Source organism: Cimex lectularius, unplaced genomic scaffold, assembly GCF_000648675.2.
Source record: "Cimex lectularius strain Harlan isolate CLEC.00 unplaced genomic scaffold, Clec_2.1 scaffold5, whole genome shotgun sequence".
Lineage (NCBI taxonomy): Eukaryota > Metazoa > Arthropoda > Insecta > Hemiptera > Cimicidae > Cimex > Cimex lectularius.
The window spans coordinates 893,569-918,135 of record NW_019392993.1 but is presented as its reverse complement, the minus strand read 5'-3'; the positions used below and the strand labels follow the sequence as shown (position 1 = coordinate 918,135).

General features: G+C 35.2%; 1 protein-coding gene across 1 annotated transcript in view; it reads right to left on the bottom strand.

Moving 5' to 3' along the window:
* LOC106666140 (inactive rhomboid protein 1) overlaps nucleotides 1-24,567 on the bottom strand; it is an 80,021-nt gene that overhangs the window by 23,754 nt on the left and 31,700 nt on the right. The window contains exons 5-9 of the mRNA XM_024229648.1: nucleotides 20,425-20,505; nucleotides 14,584-14,916; nucleotides 817-921; nucleotides 260-332; nucleotides 39-179 (exon numbers count right to left, since the gene is read on the bottom strand). Of these exons, the coding sequence (XP_024085416.1) occupies nucleotides 39-179; nucleotides 260-332; nucleotides 817-921; nucleotides 14,584-14,916; nucleotides 20,425-20,505 (733 nt within the window). The remainder of the gene's footprint in view (nucleotides 1-38; nucleotides 180-259; nucleotides 333-816; nucleotides 922-14,583; nucleotides 14,917-20,424; nucleotides 20,506-24,567) is intronic.

The window sequence follows — 24,567 nt, the reverse complement described above, 5'->3', positions numbered from 1 at the left end:
ATTTTTAAATAATATTTTGTAATTGTTGACATACTTACGTTTACTATGAAAGCAACTCCTTTGAACGTCATACTAGCCACAGAAGGTTTTTGCCGTTTCGCCGCCGCCGCTTGCCACCTCGAAGAACTGTCGGTCTCTTCTCGTCCACCCGCAGGAAGGATGATATCTGGCTTAAGATTCTTTGAAATAAAATTTAAAAAAATTAGATTGTTTAGTTGTTTTTTTTAAAATAAAAAGTTTTTTATGTTGGTTTTATTACTTGTGTCGTAGCTTGTCGCTGATCCGCACATGGTCCCGTAGCTTCGCGATATTCAGGTTTCAGCTCTCCGTATCTAAAAAGTAATCGGATCGATTACTCAAGAAAGGCTTTGGCTCGGACTTGAGGTTATTTTAAAAATAGGCAAAAAGTCGCACAGTTTCGTTGATTTTCTTCCCTTCGACTCATCCGTGTACGGTTTTCTTTTGTGCCGACACTCGAATCGCCTGGACCGACTCCAAGTGAGAGAAGAAAAAGCTTTTGCTCGTTTTCGAAATAAAGGGCTTTACGGCATTCCAGATTAACCTAATTCGCAGTTCTCAGGGGCGACAAAGTGGGCCCTCATCAAGTACTCGTACAACTGGGATTTATTACCTTCGCTTGAAGTGACAATTTGCAAAACACATATTCTATATTCGATTCGAAGAGCTCTCCATGGAATAATAATTGTATCGTAGTTCTCTTCGGGCTAAGAGAAGAGGGATGTTTTGCAATTCATGAAGGTGCAAACACGCGGGGTAAAGGTAATGGAATGAAAACAAGAGAGTTAAGGAACTTACCTCCTACTTGCCATCCTTTTTCGTCTTCCCATCCAGATGTTCTTTTCCTTCTCTTCCGTCGCTTCGTCGACGCCGAAAAACATCGCCGCATTTTTTTTCAGCTTCCTGTAAAAATAAACATTACTTTCATGTAGCTTTCATTTATTAAAGATATGTTCTAGCTTTATATTCTATCTGGTGATCCAGGGTACCAAAAGACTTTAGTTATGCCCAAAAACAAACCAGCAACTCTGTTATTATTATTATTTAAATCTAGATACTCCAATTTGATTTTGAGTCAACGCAGCAAAAAAGGGAAGAGTCCGTTTTTAATTAATTTTTCTATAAGTTAGACAAACCCTGACGAGAGTGAAATAGGTCGATATTTTCGTTTGTCTTTAATATTTTCTTTTTTGAAAATCGGGATCACATTAGCATGTTTGAGCACTTCCGCAAAAACGCCTGTCGACATGCTACAGGTGCGATGTACTGGGCGATCTCCTTTAGGCATCGCGCACTTCCATGGATACCCGACGTTTTATTGTTTTTTAAGGAATGAATAGACTCGTACACTTCACCATCGACAACAGGATATATCAAAAAGGATGTCTCTTTCCTCGAGAAGACACCTAAGTCAGTTCGATGACTGTTTTCCCTCCCCTCTTCTTTCAACTCTCTCACACCCTCTCTTTTTCTCTCATTCTCTCACGGTTTGTCTCTCCATCTTTCTCTCATTATCTAGCGCTCACTCTCTCTCTCTCTCTCTAGCTCTCCCTTTTGCTCTCTCTGATTCTCTCTTTGTCATTCATTCTCTCTCCCTCTCCCAGTCTCTCTCACTCTATTTCTTTCTACTCTTCTCTTTCTCTCACATCCTTTGTATATCTCATTCTCTCTCTCTCTCTCTCTCTCTCTAGCTCTCCCTTTTGCTCTCTCTGATTCTCTCTTTGTCTTTCATTCTCTCTCCATCTCTCAGTCTCTCTCACTCTATTTCTTTCTACTCTGCTCTCTCCCATTCTTTGTATACCTCAATCTCTCTCTCTCTCTCTCTCTCTCTCTCTAGCTCTCCCTTTTGCTCTCTCTGATTCTCTCTTTGTCTTTCATTCTCTCTCCCTCTCCCAGTCTCTCTCACTCTATTTCTTTCTACTCTTCTCTCTCCCATTCTTTGTATACCTCAATCTCTCTCTCTCTCTCTCTCTCTCTCTCTCTCATTCTCTCTCACTCACAGGTTCTATTTTTCTCTCCTCTCTTTTCTTTTTTTTATGATTTATGGTTTTTAATATTAAATAATGAAATACCAATTATTTCATGATTTTTTGATGTACGCCTTAGGATATAGTTTCAAGAGCAGAGGGTGATTAATTGTGCTCAGGCGATTATTGTCAATTTTATTATAATTTTAAGCTTTGTTTTTATTATTACCATAAAATCCAAAAAATGTTTTAAGCTTTTTAACATGACATATTAAAAAAATCAACTGCCTGTCAATTTGTGCCTTAGGATAAAGCAAAAGATATAAAAGTAAAAGTAGTTTAATCCAAACTTCTTAGATATTGCGTCACTACGACTAGATATTTAAAAGTCGATACTTTTCAGATACTTTATCATGTTTTAAAGAAATATATGGGAAATAAATATGAGGAGTGATTTTTCGTAACTTAGGCCATTCTTCTCCATAAATCTATACGTGGTCTATGTTTTTCTTGTAACCCAAGGACAACTGTATTTTTCTTTTCATCCACAGCTTGTCGTCCATTAATCATTGTTTCGAAAAAACAACGGTGAAAGTTTGATAAATATACTTTTCGTTTCAGATCTAATTGATGGTATTCATTCAATGATAGAAACTGAGTGAAAAAGTGGTTCAATCATTAAAATTAGTTTTTTAAATATGTATGTTGAAAAGTTATCTGATTTATAATAGGTATGTTTTTTTAAATGAAATACAAACCGTACGTTAACGTCCTATACGACCCTCTTAAAAGTTATGTAGTGTTGAGCGTAGAGGAGAAAACTTTTTTATTTATACCAATATAAATTCAGAAGAGTTCTGTGCTTTTACTCAACTAGATCAAAGGCGCAATAACAATCAAGTAAGAAAAACACGAGCTCAATTATTTCGCTCTCTTTTCTTTCCATTTATCATCGTGTAGGATTACAACTTATAATAAACTTTTTCTCTCTAAGCAACAATAAGTGCATTGCTTCGAAGTAAAGCACAAGAAAAAACTGTCATGAACGATTATTGAGATTTATTTCAGTTGTGTTTTCTGTTGGTAAACATTCGTTTCATCTTTTTAAATGTAACGATTTTAATTTGGGTCATGTCGGTGCGTAACATTGTTTCAAAACGGGTTATGAAAATCGCTCTCCTTTCCTAATGGCGTTTTCCATCATGCCAAGTATGAAATACACATTTGTTCCCGCTGCGTTTCCCCGAAGGGAAGTTTAAAAATTAATTCCGCTTCCGTGACAGCCTCTTTTTATCAATACAAATAAAAACGATTTAAGGGGACTCGATGGAAGCGAGTTACACGAGGCGAATTATTTTTTAGCACGTCGGGTCGTGAACAGGTCCGAGATTAGATAAGGTTTATCGTTTAGTATTTGTTCCTCAGTCGGAAAAACTTTATTCACTTAATCTAATTCAAGCCACGTTCGTTAACCTTCCCCTCTTCAACGGTCGATTCCAGAGTAACAACATAGTTTCCTTCTGGAATTGTTTGTGTGAGGGAGAAAAAAAACATGTTACAAACTTGCTAAATGTTTATTATTAGTTGGTCCGAACAATTTAATTCTCTTAGAGTACTTTTAAAAGGGAAAAATACCAATTCTATGAACTTTAATGAATTTAATCTATGATAAATCAGTGACATTTTAAAAATACTGGCCTTTTATTATTTTTAACGACGTTATTTGTGTGTCCTATCCTACTTATTAGATTTCCTTTGTCCAGAAGTGTAAATTTTTCTCCCTCACACACACAATTCCAGAAGGAAATTATATGAACTTTTTTTAAGGATATCAACCGCCTATCGCATTTGTTATTCATGTGAGATCTCATCTGGCTGGCGAAGAGAAAGAATATACAATTTGGAGATGATATAAGGGTTTCTAACATTTTCACTATTAAACCCATTATATTTAATGGTCTATTGACCTAATTATTTCTTTCAATTAATTAATCCTTTTATGTATGGTTTAGGTTGAAATGAAAAAGTTAGGGTCACGAGCGGCATTCGAACCCACGACCTCCGGTTCAATACGCCACTGTTCTCACTTGAGCTATCGTGACTTCGACCATTCGGACACCAACTCCCCATCTCAACCTACAATATTTTCGAATTTTCTCTCTTTTTTGCCATTTTTCAAAGTCGTGTAATCAGGATTTGATTCTCGGCGACATATGAATTGGCCACGGGAAGCTGTTAGTGATAGAAATGATAAATGATAAATGAGCTGTTAGTGAAGTTATACTTCGTTTTACTTATTAAATCCATTATATGTATTGGATAAGTAATTAAGCCCTACAAGTAATTAACCTTTTTATGCTAGGTTTTGGCTGAAAAATGGCAAAAAGGAGGGTAAATTCGAAAGGTTGTAGGTTGCGATGGGGAGTTGGTGTCTGAGTGGTCGAAGTCACGATAGCTCATAGTGGTAGAGCAGCGGCGTTTTTAGTCGAAGGTCATGGGTTCGAATCCCGCTCGACACTAACTTTTTCATTTCAACCAAAACGGTACATAAAAAGATTAATTAATTTTCACTTTTTTTAAAGGACAATGCAATGAAACGTCGACAATGTACTGATAAAAATATTCAAAGTGTTAATATATTCAAGCTATCCTTTAATCAGAAGAGCGACTATTTAAAACTTTGGATAATTGACGTAAGTATTGATTTTATAACTAGCTTAAACGCTGTACCATTTCTTAAAAGCCAATAAACTTTAGGCCTAAAAAAGCCTTAAACAAAAAGCTACCCTTTAAAGGACTGTTAAAACAAACAAATCCGAATATGTTATTAAAACTTTAGGTCACTATTTTCAATCTTCTTAAGATGCTTAACTTCTTTTATTTTAGTTGGAAGTCGCAAAAAGTGAGCCATGAACCGGAGTGAGAGATAATTTGAAAGTCTGTGCTGTATTGTTGAATAAGGGGCAAGTTCTAATCCCAGTTCTTTCATGTTTGTTGCAGTCTCACGTGAAACACGATTTTACAAAGGTGATAATCATGTAAAATTGATAATTTTTCTGAGTGAAATTAAACAATTATTGTTTTATCATTATAAAAACGATAAGACATGAATGCTAAATTTATTTATTTAAAGGAACATTTAAATAAACTAATCTGAAACTAATCATAGAACATGATGACGTTATTTTTTTAACAAAGAGTTCTAATCCCAAAATTTATAATTTTGAAAATTGGGGACGGCGGTATCCTCGTAAATGTCACGAATCTCTGGCATAACAATTGGACTTTTGAGATGTACGGGTTTGAGAATAATTTGGAAAACATGGAAGGATGTTAAGCCTTTTTTTAATGACAAGTAAGTGAGTTGACTATTTAATCTGTGATTTCCCGGCATAATCCGTGGCTTTTTAATTGATCATAATTGAGAAAAACTGATTTGACTATTTATCCGCAACACCCAACGTATACTTGGAAGTTAAGCCCTCCTTTATGACAGGTATTACGTTTTAATCTTAAAAATTAACAATTTTCCTAATTGAAAATCATTATTTTTTTTCAGCTGTATAACAGAAAATGATCTGATTACCTAAGCAATATGAAATTATTCTTAGAACTTGATGGCGTTTTTTTTACATTATTAACCAATTTTACTTATTTTTCATTATAAATGAGAGTCTGAAGATGCGAGGTCTTTAATTTTTGTGGTAGTCTGACGTATACAAAACTGCCGTCTGAGATGTACAATATACAATGCTAACATTGTACAAGATAGGATGTTGCTGTTAATATTTAAGTTTTCAAAAACGATATGAATCGGAGAATAATTTATTCCATATGATTGTTATCAGCAAACACAAGTAAAATATAATTATATAGTTTGCTCTATTTATTAAAACTTGATATCTGCCAAGTCAATACCACAAAATTTATAAAAAGTTTTATCCAGGCATGGATGAAAACCGGCATCGCCTTTAAATCATGTTAACGCTCGATCCTCAATTTATTTCTAAGTACGGTCCAACGGTTAAAGGTTCCCTTGAGAGGGTGAACAAATTTACTAAGAATTGAATGAAGTATGTTTGGTATTTACTTTCAAATGCCGGGCTATCTTTGCTATTTTTGTTTTAATAGTTATATTTATTAACAACCTTGCTTTGGATGGTTAGCTGGTTGAAAATAAGCTTAGATCCTTTTTTTAATTGACCGATAACAAAGGTCGGGAATCTTTTAATTAAACCCATCCAGTGTCCACAAATTCTGACAATTTGTGCTCCGCTATTATACAGCGTTCTCATTTTAAGGCCACGTTGTTGTTTTTTGAATAATGGTAACTGGCCCGTCTCTCTCAGCAGTCTGGGTGCAACAGTAATTTTTCGCCCCGTATAAACAAGACTGCCGTCGGACACACGCCTCGTTTCACATGTGGCAGAAAAAAAATACCATCGCGACATACGGTTTTTTTGGTTCTTGGAGTATTTTTAATGGGGCGGACTTCGACTGCGGGATCGCGGGGTAGCGCTATTTATGGGCAAGCTGTGATTATGAACTGTGGACAAATGTGTGCTCTTTTCCTTGTTTATCACCCTTCAAAGAAAATACGACGAAGATTAAATTGTTCCCGGAAGACGCTCTATCGACGAGATCAGTTTTGTGTCGACAAATACACATTCAGAATAAAAAGTATAAATGGATCAAATTATCATACTCTGACATTAAGGAAAATAGAAGTGAGAGCTTGCCCATCAATTGTATATTTTACACCTCGGTCCTTCAGACAAGATACAAATAATATACATACAAGACAAAAAATTATGAAGATTTCATAGAAACTTTGATTTATATTCTTAAACTATAAAATATATTAAAGAAATATTAGCAAGCCAGAATAGTAGACGATTTAACCCTAGTCTTTAATATCTGGAAACATTGTTTTGATCGAGATACAAAAAAAAAAAACTTTTTCTCTGTTTGACGTAGTGCATGCAGGCTGATGAGATATAACTTCTTTTCTTACATAATAAAAATAGTACACTCCTATTTCTAAAAGTTTCCATTTTACCCCGAGCGAAATTGTTGATGGTGTTTTTCAAGGCTATATCCTTGGACCCATCTTGTTTTTTATATATTTTAACAAAATATCTCGTCAAATAATGCAAACATGGCTCTTTACACTGGCTATATATATATTATCTTATATTCATGTATTAAAGAAATATTAGCTAGCCAGAATAGTAGACGATTTAATCCTAGTCTTTATTATGTGGAAACATTGTTTTGATCGAGATACAAAAAAAAAACTTTTCTCTGTTTGACGTAGTGCGTGCAGGCTGATGAGATATAACTTCTTTTCTTACATAATAAAAATAGTACACTCCTATTTCTAAAAGTTTCCATTTTACCCCGAGCGAAATTGCTGATGGTGTTTTTCAAGGCTTTATCCTGGTACCCATCTTGTTCTTGATATATTTTAACAAAACATCTCGTCAAATAATGCAAAAATGGCTCTTTACACTGGCGATATATATATTATCTTATATTCATATATTAAAGAAATATTAGCTAGCCAGAATAGTAGACGATTTAATCCTAGTCTTTATTATCTGGAAACATTGTTTTGATCGAGATACAAAAAAAAAAAAAAAAAAAACTTTTTTCTGTTTGACATAGTGCATGCAGGCTGATGAGATATAACTTCTTTTCTTACATAATAAAAATAGTACACTCCTATTTCTAAAAGTTTCCATTTTACCCCGCGCGAAATTGCTGATGGTGTTCTTCAAGGCTGTATCCTTGGACCCATCTTGTTCTTGATACAACATCGCGTTAAATAATGCAAACATGGCTCTTTACACTGGCGATTTAGCTTTCTACTTTTCTTCTTGAAGAATAAATATTATATCAAACCGGTTAAACAACGCAACGCTGCGTCGGAGGATTCTGCAGCCATTGGAAAAAAAGCAAGATTTACGTTGTTGATTATTGTGTTAAAAAAATATTATTGAATGAAACATAAACTAACAAAATAAGTTACTGAATTATTTTAACGTGCCTAAAATAAAATATATTTTTTAGTATAAAGTCAACATTTCAATATAGCATATCTGATTTTTGTTTTTAATACAACTAGTAGTAATAAATAGAAAAATAAATAATGAAAAAACAAATCAATTGGGTACATAGATAAAAAACTTTATCTTTAAACATACATATAAAAAAAGTGTCAAAAGCTTTGAATCAGCATAAATGCTCTCATTTAATTTGCCATTTAATTAATTTCAATTGGAACTTGCATGACAAAGGTATGAATTTCCATTCCCTCCTATGTATTACGTATAAAATAAATAGGAATCGTTAGAAATTCAAATATCCTCGGGGAGACTTTAGAAGGATGTTCGGCATAGATCAAAGGTGACCCGACACTAGTGTTTTTTTCTTTTCCTTTTTTTTAACAATCGTTTCCTCCTTCAAAGGCAAAGCACGGTTTTCATTACAATCGTCCGTTTTTCTATACAATTGCCAATGAGAGAAAATTCAGTGGAAAATCTTCATTTAGATTGACCATACAATAAATGGAAGTACGAAACCCTCAGTTTTCTGACTCTATCTCGGCAAGGGATTTATTTCATTTTATAATTTCCCGATTTTTCTCGAGATTTAAAGTAAGCGGCTTTGATACAAAGTTTTTCTAATGAACTGGTGATATTTCAAAAATAACAGAATAAAATAAAGCGAAAGACAAACTCAGTCTCTTTTATTAATGTTTTTAACAGGGAATAACACGGTATAACGAGGAATTAACAAAACCACTTTAAAAAACTCACACATTGAAATGAAATCTGAATTTTTTTTTATTATGGAATTTCGAATATTAACCACTTTTAAAACAGGATCGAATTATCCCAATACATTTGATTAAAAATTTTGTTTGGAGTTTGAGTAGATTTGCAAAAATTGAGGCTTTCTGATTATTGTTGAACGATTTCAACATTCTGAATATTGATGCTTGTTGATTCGAAACGTAATGAACAGTTGTGAGCAGTTTGATCATTATCGATTGCTTATGGTCCGGCTGTTCTCGCTGTTTATGCTTAACCAAGCGCATTCCGGCCCAACCTCTAAAAGCTCATCACCACTCTTAATTGTGCGTGTATGCGCTGATCGAAATGATCGACAAAACGGACACCTTTAACACGGCCCAGAGTTGAATTGCGCCTGACGAGTTGGAAAGCGCGAGATTGTACGGACCAAACTTCTAAACATTTATAAACTTACTAATAAACGTATCGAATACTAAAATTATATTACTACTTTGTTTCATCATTCTTATCAGCGAATAATAACTAAATAAAAATAAAATTTAAGTTCAATTTTTTAATGTTAACATGTCTCCGACCCGCGAAAGGTTCACATTAAAATAATGTAAAGAAGTGCTTGATGTTTAAGAAAAATTTGGGAGACCTAGTGTAAGAAAATTAGCTAATAAATTAAATTTTCTCAAACGCTAAGAGAGAAAATTGAAAAAGGATATAAAGTCATGGAAAATGTACATAGTAGCATCTGTACATAGCAGACGGCTGTGGTTATCAGATGATGAAAACTTCTCTTTAAAGGACACCACCCGAAAAAGGATAAAAGTAGTGAAATAGATAGAGGTTTTTCTGTATTACTATTTGATAAAGTCAAGAATTCGTGTTAGAAAACAAAATTACGGTGTCAAGAACTTTTCTATAAACTTTCTATGTACTTTTTACTTTAAATGTCATTATTTCTTACTAGATCTTTAAAAGACTAGAAAATATTACAATTTTGAAAAATTTGTAATGCACGAAGAGCTTAATTTTCATGATCAACATGAAATTTTCTAGCTATGAAATTAGCTAGCTTCCGGTTTTATTCATTGGTGTTGGGTTGTCGCTTGTTTTAATCGTCCAATATATAAAAAATCTTTTAAACAGAACAATGACTTTTCTATATTCTATGACTCAGTCTCAGTGGCAAAAGTTTGGGTGTTTATACTTAAAAAACACAAAAAAAGATATTTAGACAAATAATATCGCCCATTGTTTGTAATATTTGATTGTTTTTACTTTTCTTTGATTTTGAATTGTTTAATTTTATCCAAAACCTATCTTTTTGTGTACACATACGACTAAAAAGTTTTGTACGTACTTTCAACCAAGTTAATCCTTGGGTGTTAATCCGTCAAATATATGTTTTTTTAATTTTATTTATTTATTTAAAAGGGCAGATACCTAAAATACTCCTTAAAAAACGTTTTCCATATGAATAAAGTAAAAAATTATACATTTGTAATAACTATAATTAAAGAAGTCAAAATAGTTGAGAAAGTAAATTACACAATTGTAAAAGATTAAAGTAATAATTAAAAACCTATATATATAGATTAGAAAATAAACATAATCATTAATTTATTATAATTACATAATAAATAATCAGATCAATCTTCATTCCTCTAACTGTATAAGATTGAGTGTGGTAGAATTACCACTTCCAATTATAATAAAAAAAGAAAATAGTAAATATCTCCTGAATATTTTTAATAGCTGGGAAGTATGATCTATTGGTCTGTAAGGAATTATTCAATTTATCTATTATTCAATAAACTTCTGAATAAAGTTATTAACTATTTTCTGGCGTGGTTGATGCCAGAATGAGGAGGATAAAGATGAGGAATGTGAGGAACGAAGAAAATGGAAGAAAGTCGTTGATTATGGAGTGGAATTCGGAAAATTTAGGTGAGACAGTAATAATGGACAATCGATTCTATTCTTTATTAATAGATAAGTAAACACAAAAACAAAATAAACCCGACGAGATTGTAATGAAAATAAGTGAGCAGATTGGAGGTAAAAAATATTATACGAACTAAAAGAAATATTTAAGTTGAAGGAGATGAATTTAAAGAATTTATTTTGAATGTTTCTGACAGAGAAGATAACGAGACCAGTCAAGAGAAGTTATTTCAAGATTATAATGGGCAAAGGAGAAATAGAGTTGTTTAAAAGCTATAATATTATTGACATTATGAATATTGAAACATTTGATGTAAATCAACTTAAAATTTTATTTACTATCGATAAAACATGTAGTGCACAGGTCAGATTGATCTGAAACGTCCTAATTCTTTAATATAATTGACATTTAAAACAATGTTATTGTTAATATTACAAATAAAGTAGAATTTTTTAGAGCAACGGTCAAAAGTCGTAGGTTTTTGAAGCGTTTATAATCAAATCATTTTTATGAAACCATCGAATTATGACTGAAAAAGACTTTTTTAAGAGAATTATGTCTTGAACACTCGAAATTTCACGATAAATTTTAAGATCATGTGCAAAAAGACGCAAATTAACAGAAGAATCGGAATTATCAATATCGTTAATAAATAAAAGGCACAATAGTGGTCCTAAATGAGAGTCTTGTGGTGCCTCCCCCCTTTATATAATAAATAGCACGAATAGCACGAATTGCTTGAAGGGCGGTAAATAATATCATTTTCGTTTTATACATTTACTAGGAATACGAATTGGCCGAGCAATGCGGCCGTCTGTATGGAAACGTTTATATCGCAGAAACTGGAAAGATATTGCCTAGAAATGACAGACCTGGAAACATCCGAGTTATTTTCTTTCAGCTTTTCGAATTCGCTGTCGGTTTATTTCATCCCCTAGCTTCAATCCGACAATGAATGTTGTAATAAACAGAAATGTCGCATGTGAATTTGTTAATTTGCTACAAACGACGCACAAAGCTTCGAATAAATTGAACCGTCGGGGCGGAATGCTCTAAATATTTACTAGTAAGAATATCTACCCCTTCCTTGCGTGACAACCCACTGTTAAGGGATCGGGCCGGGTGATACTGTCAAGTGATTCTTCCCTATCCTTGCGCAAAGTTTTGTGTAGGATGTAAAACTTGAAAACCATATTTACATAATTTCCGTACATTTGGTTAACAGAATTATTTAATATCCGTGTTTTATTTACAACTATAAGGTTCTACTGAGCAGTAAAATAGTCTCCATTCGATTTGCTTGAACACCTTTCTTGTTAATGATTTTCAATAAAGATCTTCATTTTAAAATATGAACTACATATTCCGCTCTTCCATCATTGTTAGAGATATTTGTTAAGCATTATTTGTTTTTTCATCAAATATTTTCTTCAAAGCGCATCCGAATTCCACCATCAGTCTACTGAAACGAGTTCCGTTATATGTATGTATAACATACACCCGGTTTCTGATTTTGGTTTTTGCGAGATTTCTTTTTGAGATCTGCGAGGTGTTGGATTACCCGGCCGTTTCCGGACAAACTGGCCTGTCCTCACTGTTTGGGTCTGTCATTCTATCTTCCAGTGGCTCACACACCGAAACCAAAAAAATTCGGTGGCCAACCGCTACGCACTTACGTATGGCCTCCGAGTATCCTCCCGACCTCGCAGGAGACGGAGCGATCGGACTGCCGAAGCATATAGCGCATGAGGAGACAAAGACTACGCTGACGGAGTCCCCCGAATACGTAAGGAATGGTGGATGAGAACGGTGAAGTGCAACTTATAACCAATCCCGTTCCAGCGGCCTTTTGCCTGCCTACTCGTGGCGCCACCGTTAGGGTCACTAAGAGACTGAACAAAAAGAGGAACGCAGCCTGTTCGTTCGATGGAAAGGAGATGCAGCAAATACAGTTGGGACGGTTGTTTTCTGGGGTGAACCAGAAAAGGTGGCTTGTGATGCCCTGGGGGGGAGCTCGTGGGGAGGTTGCCTGCTGGAGGATCTCGTCGTAGAGATGCCGCAGAAGGGGGTAGATCATTCTCACGTGGCTATGAGAAGAATGCGAAAGGGCAGTTGGCTTCCGTAGAGCAGGTTTATTCTGAAAAGGTGAGGTTGTGAAGTCCTGGGAACGACTGGGCCAGGAGTTCAGGCATGGTGAGCTCCCCTTGGAGTCGTTGTACGCGACGTGACGCAGAAGAGAGGTTGTGTCTAGAGTCTGACTCATCTACGAGGAGGCCTACAAGAGGAGGAGCGAGTGAGATGGATATGTTACAATACGGTTGGGGCGGTTGGCTTCCGGAGTAGAGCGTGTGTATCCTGAAAAGGTGATCTCGCGAAGCCCTGGACGCTGCCGTGCCCGGAGCTTCGTGGGGTGGTTGCCTCTTGGACGATCTCGTTGTAGAGATACCGCAGAAGAGAGATAGATGGATCAGTCTCGCTGAGCTGTAATGTGAAGAAGGTTAACATTGAACGAACAAGTAGAGGGCAAGCGCATCTCGAAAATTCCCTTTTTTCTCAATCCAAATCCTGGGACTGTGCAGCGGGTGCTCCTAGGAGTCTCCAGCAGACCCTTCCCAACCTTTGTTTGCAAGGGAGGTTTCCAGGTACAAAATAATAGCCTTGAGAACGTGACGCACTTTCTAAAGCACAAGCTGCCCGAATTTCCTGGCGCGCATGATCGCCTTAAGCATCCTCTGCATGCATTTGGACGATAGGGCCAAGGAAACGTACACCGTGCGAGGACGCCAATACTATGCGTGTAGTCCTCGAGGTGTTAAGGGAGTTGTTGGCTTGCGAGCTGACCTCGGACGGGGGGTGCTGCATCAAAGGGTTAGCGTAGAAGATCCTGTCTATATATATTTATATATACGGACGGGGGAGGGTGTATAGCCATTTGAACTGTGGGGCAGCGTATTTTCGTTCCAAGTTCAAGCCTAGCTGCATGGGTAAGGACTCGCAGTAGCGTAGGGGTGAGACCCCTAGCGGGTACCTTGAAAAGAGGTTGTGTTTCATTTGTAGCCGTGGACCAAAGTACTTGCGTATGGCCTCCGAATTACATCCCGACCTCGCGGGAATCGCACCTGCTTTCTGAAAGCCCCTCGAAGGCAAGCGGACAATGTAGTGGGCGTCCAACCGGCGACGAATGATTTTATATCTAATGTCCAACTACGTCCCATTAACTGTGCACTGCTGCGTTGAGCGAGGAAAGATGAGGTAGTTAATTCCGTAAATCTCTTCCGTTCTCTGCAACCCCCCCCCCCTCCTGCCGCCGTTAAGACCTTTTGGGGGCTGAACTAAAGGGGAAACACTTTCTTGTGAGGAATGTAGCAAATACCGCACGTGTTAGGTGAACTGTTGGATGGGGAGTTGACGAAGAGGTGAGCTTGAGATCCGTCGGAACCACCTGATACCCGTGACCTTGAAGCCAGTAAAGGTGGATGGCTTCTTTCCTTATATACTTTTACTCCTTAATTACTTCGAAATAAATTTTTACCAGTTAAAGAGCTTTAAGAATTTGGTCAAAGTCCATCAGCCAATGTTACGGAGGCAACTGATATAATTTTATGTCCTATTTGTGATAATGTTATCGATAATGTTAATAAATATTAAACTCGTGATGATGTAAGATCAAATAACGGAGTAAGAGTTTTAAGTAAGATAATTAAATATTATAATTTAATAATGCATAATAATCATTAAACAAGAAATAACAGAATAAGAACTTTTTAACTTGTAATAAAAAGTAAAACGATTCATTGTTTAATTTAAATAAAGCAATTGTTATGATAATAAATATAAAACTCACTGCTTTATGATATCAGATCGGCTGTTAGATCTGTGGAACACCCTTTGTTGATTGTTGGCCACTTCGGCCTGGGTGACTGGAACCGACTGTTGCTGCTGCAGGATGACCCTTCGATGTGGTGTTTGTTCAGGGGCAGAACCGGTCTCATCGCTGTGTCTCCTGGAGATCAAGGTCAACGTCTGCGGGACCGCTTGGCCTCCTGGTGAGGACGTGGCACCCTGTACCTGGGCCGTCGGCAGCACCGCGCCGCTCGTGCTCCCCATCCCAGACGAACATGTCGAAGGCGCTTCGCTACTGGGTCCGGATCTGCTGTACACTCCCGAGTCTAGAACACTGTGGAGAATAAATTACGTCAATAATAATCCAATTGTTAATTTTGTTCGAATTGTGAAATCGAGTTGGACCAACAAGGCAGCTCGATTGGATCTGTTGACAACAGTTAGACCAGAATTGATCACTTCTGCTTCGCTTAACATTATTAATCGTCTTCTTTCATGTTCATGCTGTCAGAATTTACACGAACATATTCAATTTAAAGTCAAAATGATGTGAACAATTGGTTTAGAAAATGTGTCAGACAGCTCAGCCCTTCTCTTTGATTGATCATAAGCCTATGAATTGAAAAATCATGTTAGCAATTTGTTAACTATGCCATACTAGTTAATGCTTCATATTGAGTGCAAAGAGTGACGAAACCAAAACTGTGAGGACAGGAAAATACAAATGATCGGAAATAACCAACTACAAAAAATATTTTGATAAACTATTTAACTTTTAAAAAAATATGATGAACAATGTCTTCCTAACGGTATCCTAATTACTTTATTTTAATCCATATATCAATTTATAACCATAATTGACCGTATTTATAATTATAATTAATTATATTTTTTATCTAATGTATTGGTTGATATGAAAAAGCTAGTGACACGGCTCAATATGCCGCTGCTCTAACCACGCCACGATAGCTCAAGTGGTTAGAACAGCGGCGTATTGAGCCGAAGGTCGTGGGTTCGAATCCAGTTCATGACATTAGCTTATTCATCTCAAAAAAGACCTTAGATGAAAATTACAATTAATTAAAATTATTTTTATTTACGATTTCTTCTGAACCACCTCTCTCGCCTAGTTGAAATCAAGATCTTTTTTCCTCAGTCAAACATCTATCTAATTTCCCTTGGGCTAGTTCTATTGGCGCTAAGGAATCAAGTTAGCCGTTCAGCATATTAAAAAGAAGAAAAAAACAATTGAAACGATGATTCATATTCCCTTACACTGAGTGCCAGTATTGGTTGGTTTCTCCTGGCATGTATCCTTCGCAGCACTAACAATAGTGTTAGTTTTGTGACAGAGTGAACAAAAAAAAAACATTGTGAACACATTGTTAATATGCACAAATATGTTTAGGCTACAAATATAAATAATAAATACTTATAGTTTGGCTTAGGCTCAACAAGGGTATGTTTCGTCTGATAGTCTCAATCAAGATCTTTGCGTACCGTTCATTGAATATGGTTTGCACTGCAGGCGATATTCTGGATGAGCATTTAAGAATAAGGTACTACGTCCCGTCTCCGAGTAAAGAAAATCGTTTGGGACATAAAAAAGTTCTCGTATTAAGTACCTGTGTGTTGTTTGTATGGTATCTAGCATAGGATAATTCTCGAGATACTATCAAACAAGGAATATTTGTTTGGAATAGTACATACTGCTTAGTTAATAGATTTTTTCAATGAGCGTTTTCGGCTGGTTTGGTTTTAGCATTTTTTTTAAATGTCGCTTATCGCTATGGTATTAGAAATATTCCGAGGTAATTTATTGTTCATCATATAGCATCTTTCATTTCTATCAAATTTTTTCACAATTTCCGCAATTCGTATTATTTGATGATCTAACAATTAAAGGGACTTGTGAGGAAAGATATAGGGAAATCCAAACCTTGGCCCACCTTTTATCCGATATTACTCATTCTTTTAACATTCTTGTTTAAGTTTCTCTTACATTTTTATCGGAAACTCAAAATCGAGTAAACTGTCGGGAAGCGTAGCATCGGATGAAGTTTAAATGTGCAAACTTTGGGCAGAAGTCAAGAGGGAGTTGATTAACAATAATTTTCAACTGTTTCTTAATTTATTTAAAAATCGTGTCTACTTTCTCGCGTGTTTCATGTATACGTCGCATTTAATTTGTACATTTTTATAATGTAATTTTATTTTGACGACATCGTATAAAAATAAAAATGGTATCTAATCCAAACAGAAGAAATAAATAGAATATTACATATATACCTATTGTTTCCTCTTCTGTGTGTTGCATGTTTTTTAACATTATTATTATAATTTTTTCAATTAGTGTAAGTATACATTTTTCTTTTAGCTAGTGTATCAATTATTTATGAAACTGATAATGTAAATTAATATATTGTAATGAATTTTAGATTATTTTGGTGTGGCTGGCAAAATATGGTTTCACATATGGTTTCAACAAGATTCGGGCAGCGGATGAGTTCTTGAAGGTAAATTTTCTCCTTCGAAATTATTTTACGTTAATTAGTATTTCATTTTTTATATATTTTTAAACCTCCATTTCGGACAATTTTTGTTCGTTCAATAAACACTGTTCTTGTCTGAACCAAATTGCCATTTGTTTCAACAGTTATATCCAACGGAAATAGATATACATTACGGGGAATTGTGAAATTGTGATTAAAATTTGAGAAATTGTGCGCGTTTCCTACGCAGTATTAAATATAAATCAGATCAGATAACAGAGGAAACATTGAATTCTATCTGTTTTAAGACCTTATTGGAATATTTAGTTTTTCAATTAGTCTCTCGTAAACGAAACTTTTAAACCTTTAGAATTTCTGTGAAATGACGTCAATCAGGAAAAGTTGTTTAAATATGGATGTACCTTTCCTTTAATTAAACCAAATAAAAAGAGGGATTTTGCACGTTATAAATAATTCAATTCACAGTATTATTTTTATTTGTTATTATTACGTTTCTATCCAAACTTTTCACAGTTAACAATTTGTTGGTAACCTTCAATAAATGGTCTCATGGGGATGAGGGAGACGCCGGCCATTGTTGGTACTGTCAATATTCAGGATTGTCGATGTTTAGGTATGTGTGTATGTGTTATAGGAGGTCACGATGCCACGGTCTTAGGGTTGTAAGGATGGGACGTTGAAGAGAGGGGCTGAGCTGGTGGTTTGGTGTGCGAGGAGAGCTTGGAGTGGAAGTTGAGGAATCGTGTTTGGATCATCTCCGTCAAGAATGAGATATCTAGGCTTTGTTTAAGGTTTGGTTACTGACGTAGAAGGGAACGTTGAGGATGCGACGGAGAACTTTTGATTAAAAGGATTGGATTCTTTGATAGTTGGACGGCTCATCTTAGTCCCACAGATCGACTCCGAAAGCCCAAATCAGCTTAATTAGTGTCTCGTATATTGTTGGTTTGTTGTGTGAACTCTTTGTAATTTGGGTCAAAGTAGGCGACTGAGTTATTCGTGCCTTCGGCACAGTTGTTGTCTTTTTATGTGTATGTTCCATGTAAGTTTGCTGTCCAAGTAAAACCCATGGTCGCGGATTTGGTTGGATGGAGGGATTACTTTACAGTATATGTGCACTGGTGGGTAGGTACTTCTAAGTGTGAACGTCCCGTGCCGGCTCTTTTGTTCATTTAGCTAAAAGTTGTATTGGGGTCTAGATGGTCTTGGGTTGCTTTTCAGCAAGGATAGAGCGAGAGTATGATGAGAGGATTGCGGTGTCGTTCGCGAAGTTCGTGATGTGGGTGTTAGGTTGTGTAAATATGCCAGCGGTGTGGTATGCACAGGATTGGTCCTAGGATACTCCCTTGAGGAACGCAGCCCTTGATGGGTTCGATGTATGAAATTTCAGAGCCAATTCTCACCTTAAACCAGCGATTCGCGAGGAAGGAGTTCAGGATGAGATAATAGTTGTGGGGAAGAATACCCTGTCTTTGTCAAATGCGTCTGTAACAGCTAGAAAAAGCTTATTTTCTAGGGCAAAGGTCTAAAACCAAATTGATGGACGAGGATAGTTTTATCAGAGTTGAGGATTAATCTTTTAAACAATAGGTGTTCAAAGCATTTATCTAGAATTATAAAAGGCTTATGAGGATGGGTTGCCAGGGAATTTGTTTAGTTTGGGAATTGTGGTTATGAGAGAAAGTTTGCACTGAATGGAGAAGTGTATTGTGCGGATTATGGCATTGAAAATGGTTGTAATGAATGCAATTACTTTTTAGGTAGCTTTTTAAGAATTTTGGGAGTTATGAGGTCTTGTCCTCGGGATTTCTTAACTAGGAGGCGGTTAATTTGGTATTTAACTTTAGAAGTATGGAGATTAGAAGGCGGTGGGAGAGAAAGAGGGGAATTGAGGAATTTGGCGATTAGAGCTGAGTGATGTGTTGCATTCAGATCAGATGAGTAGTGAATACCTCTCTCCATAGTAAAGAAAAATTTTTTACTAAATTTTTTGTTTTCAATTTTAGAAAACTTCAACAGAAGATAATCTTCAACAGCTAAAAATGGTTCGAATTGGTTAACCGGTTTTCTGAAAAAAAAGTTGGTTAAAAAGGCTTTTGCAGCGGCTTTTCTGATATTGCTTGGGCCAAACATTTCCAAAGTTTTGTTGGACATTTCATTCCTGCCCTCATATTTATCACATCTCTGAAAAAATCCCCATCGAGTTAAAAAATATAGAATCCATATTGATACGTGCAAATTAAAGAATAGGTTTTTGTTTGAATCTGCCTGACAGAGCAGCTTAACAAAAAAGTATAATAACAGGCGTATCACAAGGTGGTATTTTTGGCTTCTTGATCTTTTACATTTTCCAACTTTGACTCAATGCACAACTTGCAGATTTTATCTACTCCGACTAGTAAAATTTTATCTACTAAATCTCTGACTAGTAGAACAAAAAAATTTGTGAATTTCAAAATACGTCTACAATACTTATGCATCATCCAATGTGACAGTTCAACTATGAAATAAAAACTTAGACTGTCCTTGATGCGATGCAATTGAGTGTTTATATGGCTTACAATGGGAAAATATGGGTAATCAACAAGCCCGTTTCTCCAAGAACTCTTCCGTAAAATCAAATTGCCTCAAAAAAAGGAGTAATTACCGAATGGATCAAGTTGATTCATACTCGATGGAAGAAAGGCACTAGAGCAGTGGAAGGCAGAATAATTACTCAAGATTAGAAACGTGTTAGTAGAATACAGAGCAATATATAAAAAAATAATTTTATTTATAAAAATCTTCTGAAGCTTGCAGACAATCGAATCTATGGTTAAGCTTTCTTTTAAATTACGTAAAGGGCATTTTAGTACCATAGTGTCTATAAAATGTTGTTTGAACGATAATTTAGGGGCCAACATTAAACCCAAAAATTTGTATAAGTTTACTACCACAGAATTTTGATTTCTATAGATCCCAGCTCTTTTGCATCCAATCTATCTCCTCTCAAAAATACAATAATTTTCTTCTTGTCGAGGTTCACAGACAAGTTCCAAGCATCTTAGTACTTCTCTGAGATAGATAGTATCAGATGGACGGAAATCCTAAGGATCCTCAGTGATAATCATAATGATATATATATGTTCCACCAGACCTCCCTTTTCGAACTCATCTTCTTTAATAATATCTTAAACCCGCTTGAATTACTTTTAGTACATAATTTAAACATAGAAACTGTGTTAATAAATTAATTAAATCCACTGAACTTCTTTCCCATACATTTCATTCCCGCATTGTACAACGTATTTTCTAAATAAACAAACCTCCCGAAAATGTTCTCTTATTACCTTGGCGGTGTGGATGTTGTTGTTTGCGATGGAGGCGATGGTGATGGTGAAGGTGGTGACGGTGCTTGCGATACAGGCCTCCTGAAACAAAAATCGAAAAATTGTTATCAATCAATTAAGATTTAATCCAATCGGAAGGGCGAGGGCGTTTAGAACAAGTATAAATCATCCTTCTTACTAGAATTTATGGAACGGTCCTATCGATTTTCATTTTCCGATAGGGACATTCTTAATAATCCCTTTCTCCTATGAAAGATGGATGAATAATGACCTGGTTCGAGTGTGACACACACTTTAGGAAAGTAACAATCATTCATGATAGATTTTTTTGTGACATAATAATCACACCGTCTAGAAAACTTTTAAACATCATTTTAAATCGAGTAAAAGTTATTTTGTATGTTTTAAAAATTACATCCATATTGTTTTCAAATAAAGACAGTTTTTCAAATATTAAACTCTGGAGAGGGTCTGTGATTAAAAATTATGAGTAATTATGAATTGTCATAATCTTTATTACGGATATATTCTCTATTTTTGAATTGAACTTTATATTTTTATTACTTTAAATTTATTTTTTAATTTTTCAGTTGGTTTTTTATCTTCCCATCTGATACACGCGTTTTGGATTTAGAAATGTAAAGCTGGACAGTTTAATGATTAAATAATGAAAACGTGCAATAAAATATTTTTTACAAAAAAAAGTTCAACAATTGAAGAAATTTTTGACAGCATTTCATGATGCGCTATCGGAGGAGTTTTCTGTGTTTTAAAATTGCAATTTTACTATCACATTAAAACATTAAAATACACACATTTATTTTGATGAATATGAGGAAAATATTTCGAATCCTCTTATAATTTCTTTTTCAACTGTTTGTATATACAAGGAGTCAAATTTAGAAATTTTTATACCACCCTCTAAGAAAATATTTAAAAAAAATATCCGTAAAACCGCCCTCCCCCTATTGCCATACCGGAAATATTTCGAATCGAGTATTGTGTAGAACTTCGTCAAACTTCGCGTCAAAACGGATTGTTCGGTGTACATTGTTCTTTTGTACTCGCCACTTCGAAACTACAAAGTAAACATTTACCTGATAAACAAACGTAGAGTTTAACTACCGTTGGAACGTATAATAATTGTTCTGATGACAATGAAATAGTGTCGATATAACAATCAAGCTCAGGCTAAGTATATCTAAAAGGAAAGGATTTTATACTTAGAATGTTTTTAAATGAACTCAACAACCAGGAATTTTTTTGTCTGTTTTAATTTTGTTTATTTACATAAAATTGGACACAATTCATCAATAAATGCATTATTTTGTTGATGCATTGAATGATCAGCATTTCAACAAAATTAATAATCTATTATGCCCCCATCCATTAAGCCGAAACAGGTGTTCCGAAATGCTTCGTCCTTTGTCCCATTCCCTAATCAGCAAACACTGTTTTTTCTTTTAAAGCATCTCCATTAATTATAACTATCACCTGTATTTTTAACATTAAAAATAAAAATTATTTGTATCATAGCTTCTAGATACACTATATCATAAAAGGAGTTCCGCAAGGCAGCTTGTTAGGTCCTATTCTATATTCCGTATACATTCTTATTAATCTCGGTGAGCACTTCCCAGGCAGATAACATTTTCATCCTTTTAATAATTCTAGACACAAGTAGTGAATTTCAACAACCTCCAGGACCTCCTGTTTAGAAGGTTTAAGAAATAGAGAATCAAAGCCAACGAAACCCAGTAAATCATCATTACCCATCGCCGTACCTCTCCTACAAATGACTCTTTTTCTTTCCCTGCAACCAATGTCGAATGTTATTTGGGACTTTATTCAGACAAAAGACTTACCTGGAACCCCAAACTCGACTAGAAGATAAGAACTGCACAGACGAAATAACTCAAAAGACTACTGCAAAATAAACATCTATACTATCATTAATAGAACAAATCTGGATGTACAGAATTGAACCGTATGGTTCATCCAACTGTTCCAACCTCCCATCCAGTCGCTGCAGAACGAAATTCTTCTACTTCCCATGCTCTTTCTTCATCTATTTCCACATCCACGCAAATGAAATCCCATTTGTCCTGGAAACTGCAAAGTATCGTTACAGACGCCTCCATGAAACCTTCGAACTTGATCCCAACCCTTTAGACCAATTGCTTTTCATTTTAAATACTTCCTGACAGAAGGTTATAGCGCCATTGGCCTCGTGATTTCCCTCCTGATGAGGAAAGTGAATAAAGTTGGTTTAGAAGTATAATTAAAGTTTTAATTCTCCATTCCACATAATATAATAATACAAATCATAATAAAATATACCTATCGGGAGAGTAGTTCGCACATAGGATTTATCTCAACATTAATTATGTTATCAACCATATTTTTAAAAATATTGTTCGTTGTTGAAATATTATTTAAATATTTGAAAAGTAGAAACGCATAGATTTGTATAACGTTTGAACAATTGTCATTTGCTATTTTAGGCTTGATAAGAAATCTTTGGATCCCATCTATCGCAGCAATAACGGTCTAAATTTGAAATTCAATGACTTTTTTTCTGTTTCAGCAGATTTGAAAATTCTCGTTGCGCTGTATCCCTCCGCAGCTTCCTGCCGGTTCGGATGAGATACGCCCTCTGGGAAAAATGTAAAAATATTCACCATGGATAGTTGTGATTTTGTTAAACTTTATTCCGATTTGCTACATCGGTTGTTACGACTTTCATAAATCCGTTGAGGGGAAAAAGTTAAATATAAATAAAATGAAATTATATTTGCAGAAGTATTAAAACATTGAACAAAACGCCAACGGCGTGGCAAAGTTGGCAGAATCTTTGACAGATATTACATTTATTGGAAAATGAAAGAGACATTAGAGAAAAATTAAAAAATATTGATAAAAAGTTATCTCAAATATCTTCGAGGGAGGGTCAAGCTCCCAGACAGAACACTATTTTATCTCCTATGGGCTTATAATTTATTGAAAATGTGTGTAATAAATTTACAAACTAAGACCTTGTACTGATTAAAAAAGAATTAAAACACTCTTTAAAAAAGTCTTAATTTAAGGTCTTAATTTAATTTTTTCTAATTCACAGTCCGCCCTTAAGCAACGTCCTAATTTTCTGAGAGTCAGTAAATTAAAAAAGTAAAAATTAAGGTAAACTGATTACCAGTTCAGGATCATGTGCATGAAAATTATGATGAGGAATCAGCTGTAATAATCAGTTTATGGTAAGTGGCATTTGTAATTGGTCCCTATAGGTCCGTAAGACGTCAAATCTGACAGATTTTGACGTTTAACTGCAAAATTATATCTTATAAGTTAGATGTCTTTGTCAAGAAAATGTCTCGATCATTAACTCATTATTTCTTTCTCTCTCTCGTTAATTCTACGATAGGTCGTTCCCGACCTAAGTTTGCCAGACTTTTTGATTTTATTTATATATTTTATTCATTCTCTTTCTTTTACTCACTTACTCACTCAGTCACTCAATTTCTCTCTCTCTCTCTCTCACTCTCTCTCTCTCTCACTCTCTCTCTCTTTCTATCTATCTATCTATCTATCTCTCTCTCTATCTATCTGTGTGTGTGTGTGTGTGTGTGTGTGTGTGTAAATTTCATGAGGTGTTTCTAATCGAATATCGAATTTTTCGTGCAGAATATTTTAATTAATTCTGTAAAGTAAATAGGTTTCCTTACAGAAAATCTAACGTTTTCTCAGGTGGAACAAACCATATTTTTCTACAGTCAGTAAGTCGGTGGATTTAGTGGACCTAAGTCGAAAAATTAAAAAAGAAACAAAAAACCGAAATTGCTTCTTTACCGTTGATATTTGGACAGGGGTTTATAGAAAGTTTTTTGTTGCATATGGTGAGTAAAACACATGAAAATTTGGACACTTATGGCAAGTCACCCTATATTGGATTTGGATTTTTATAGGAACAAATCCGCTCATGTACGTACAAACCGAGTTGACCCTATTCGCTTCTCGTAGTCAACGGTAATTCCACCTTTTGCTATTTACAGTAAACTGCCGGCAGACCCTAGAATCACTCACCCCGAGTGTTGGCAGACCGGGGCAGACCTCAGTCTTATCCGTCCAGCCACCGAAGTTGGGGCT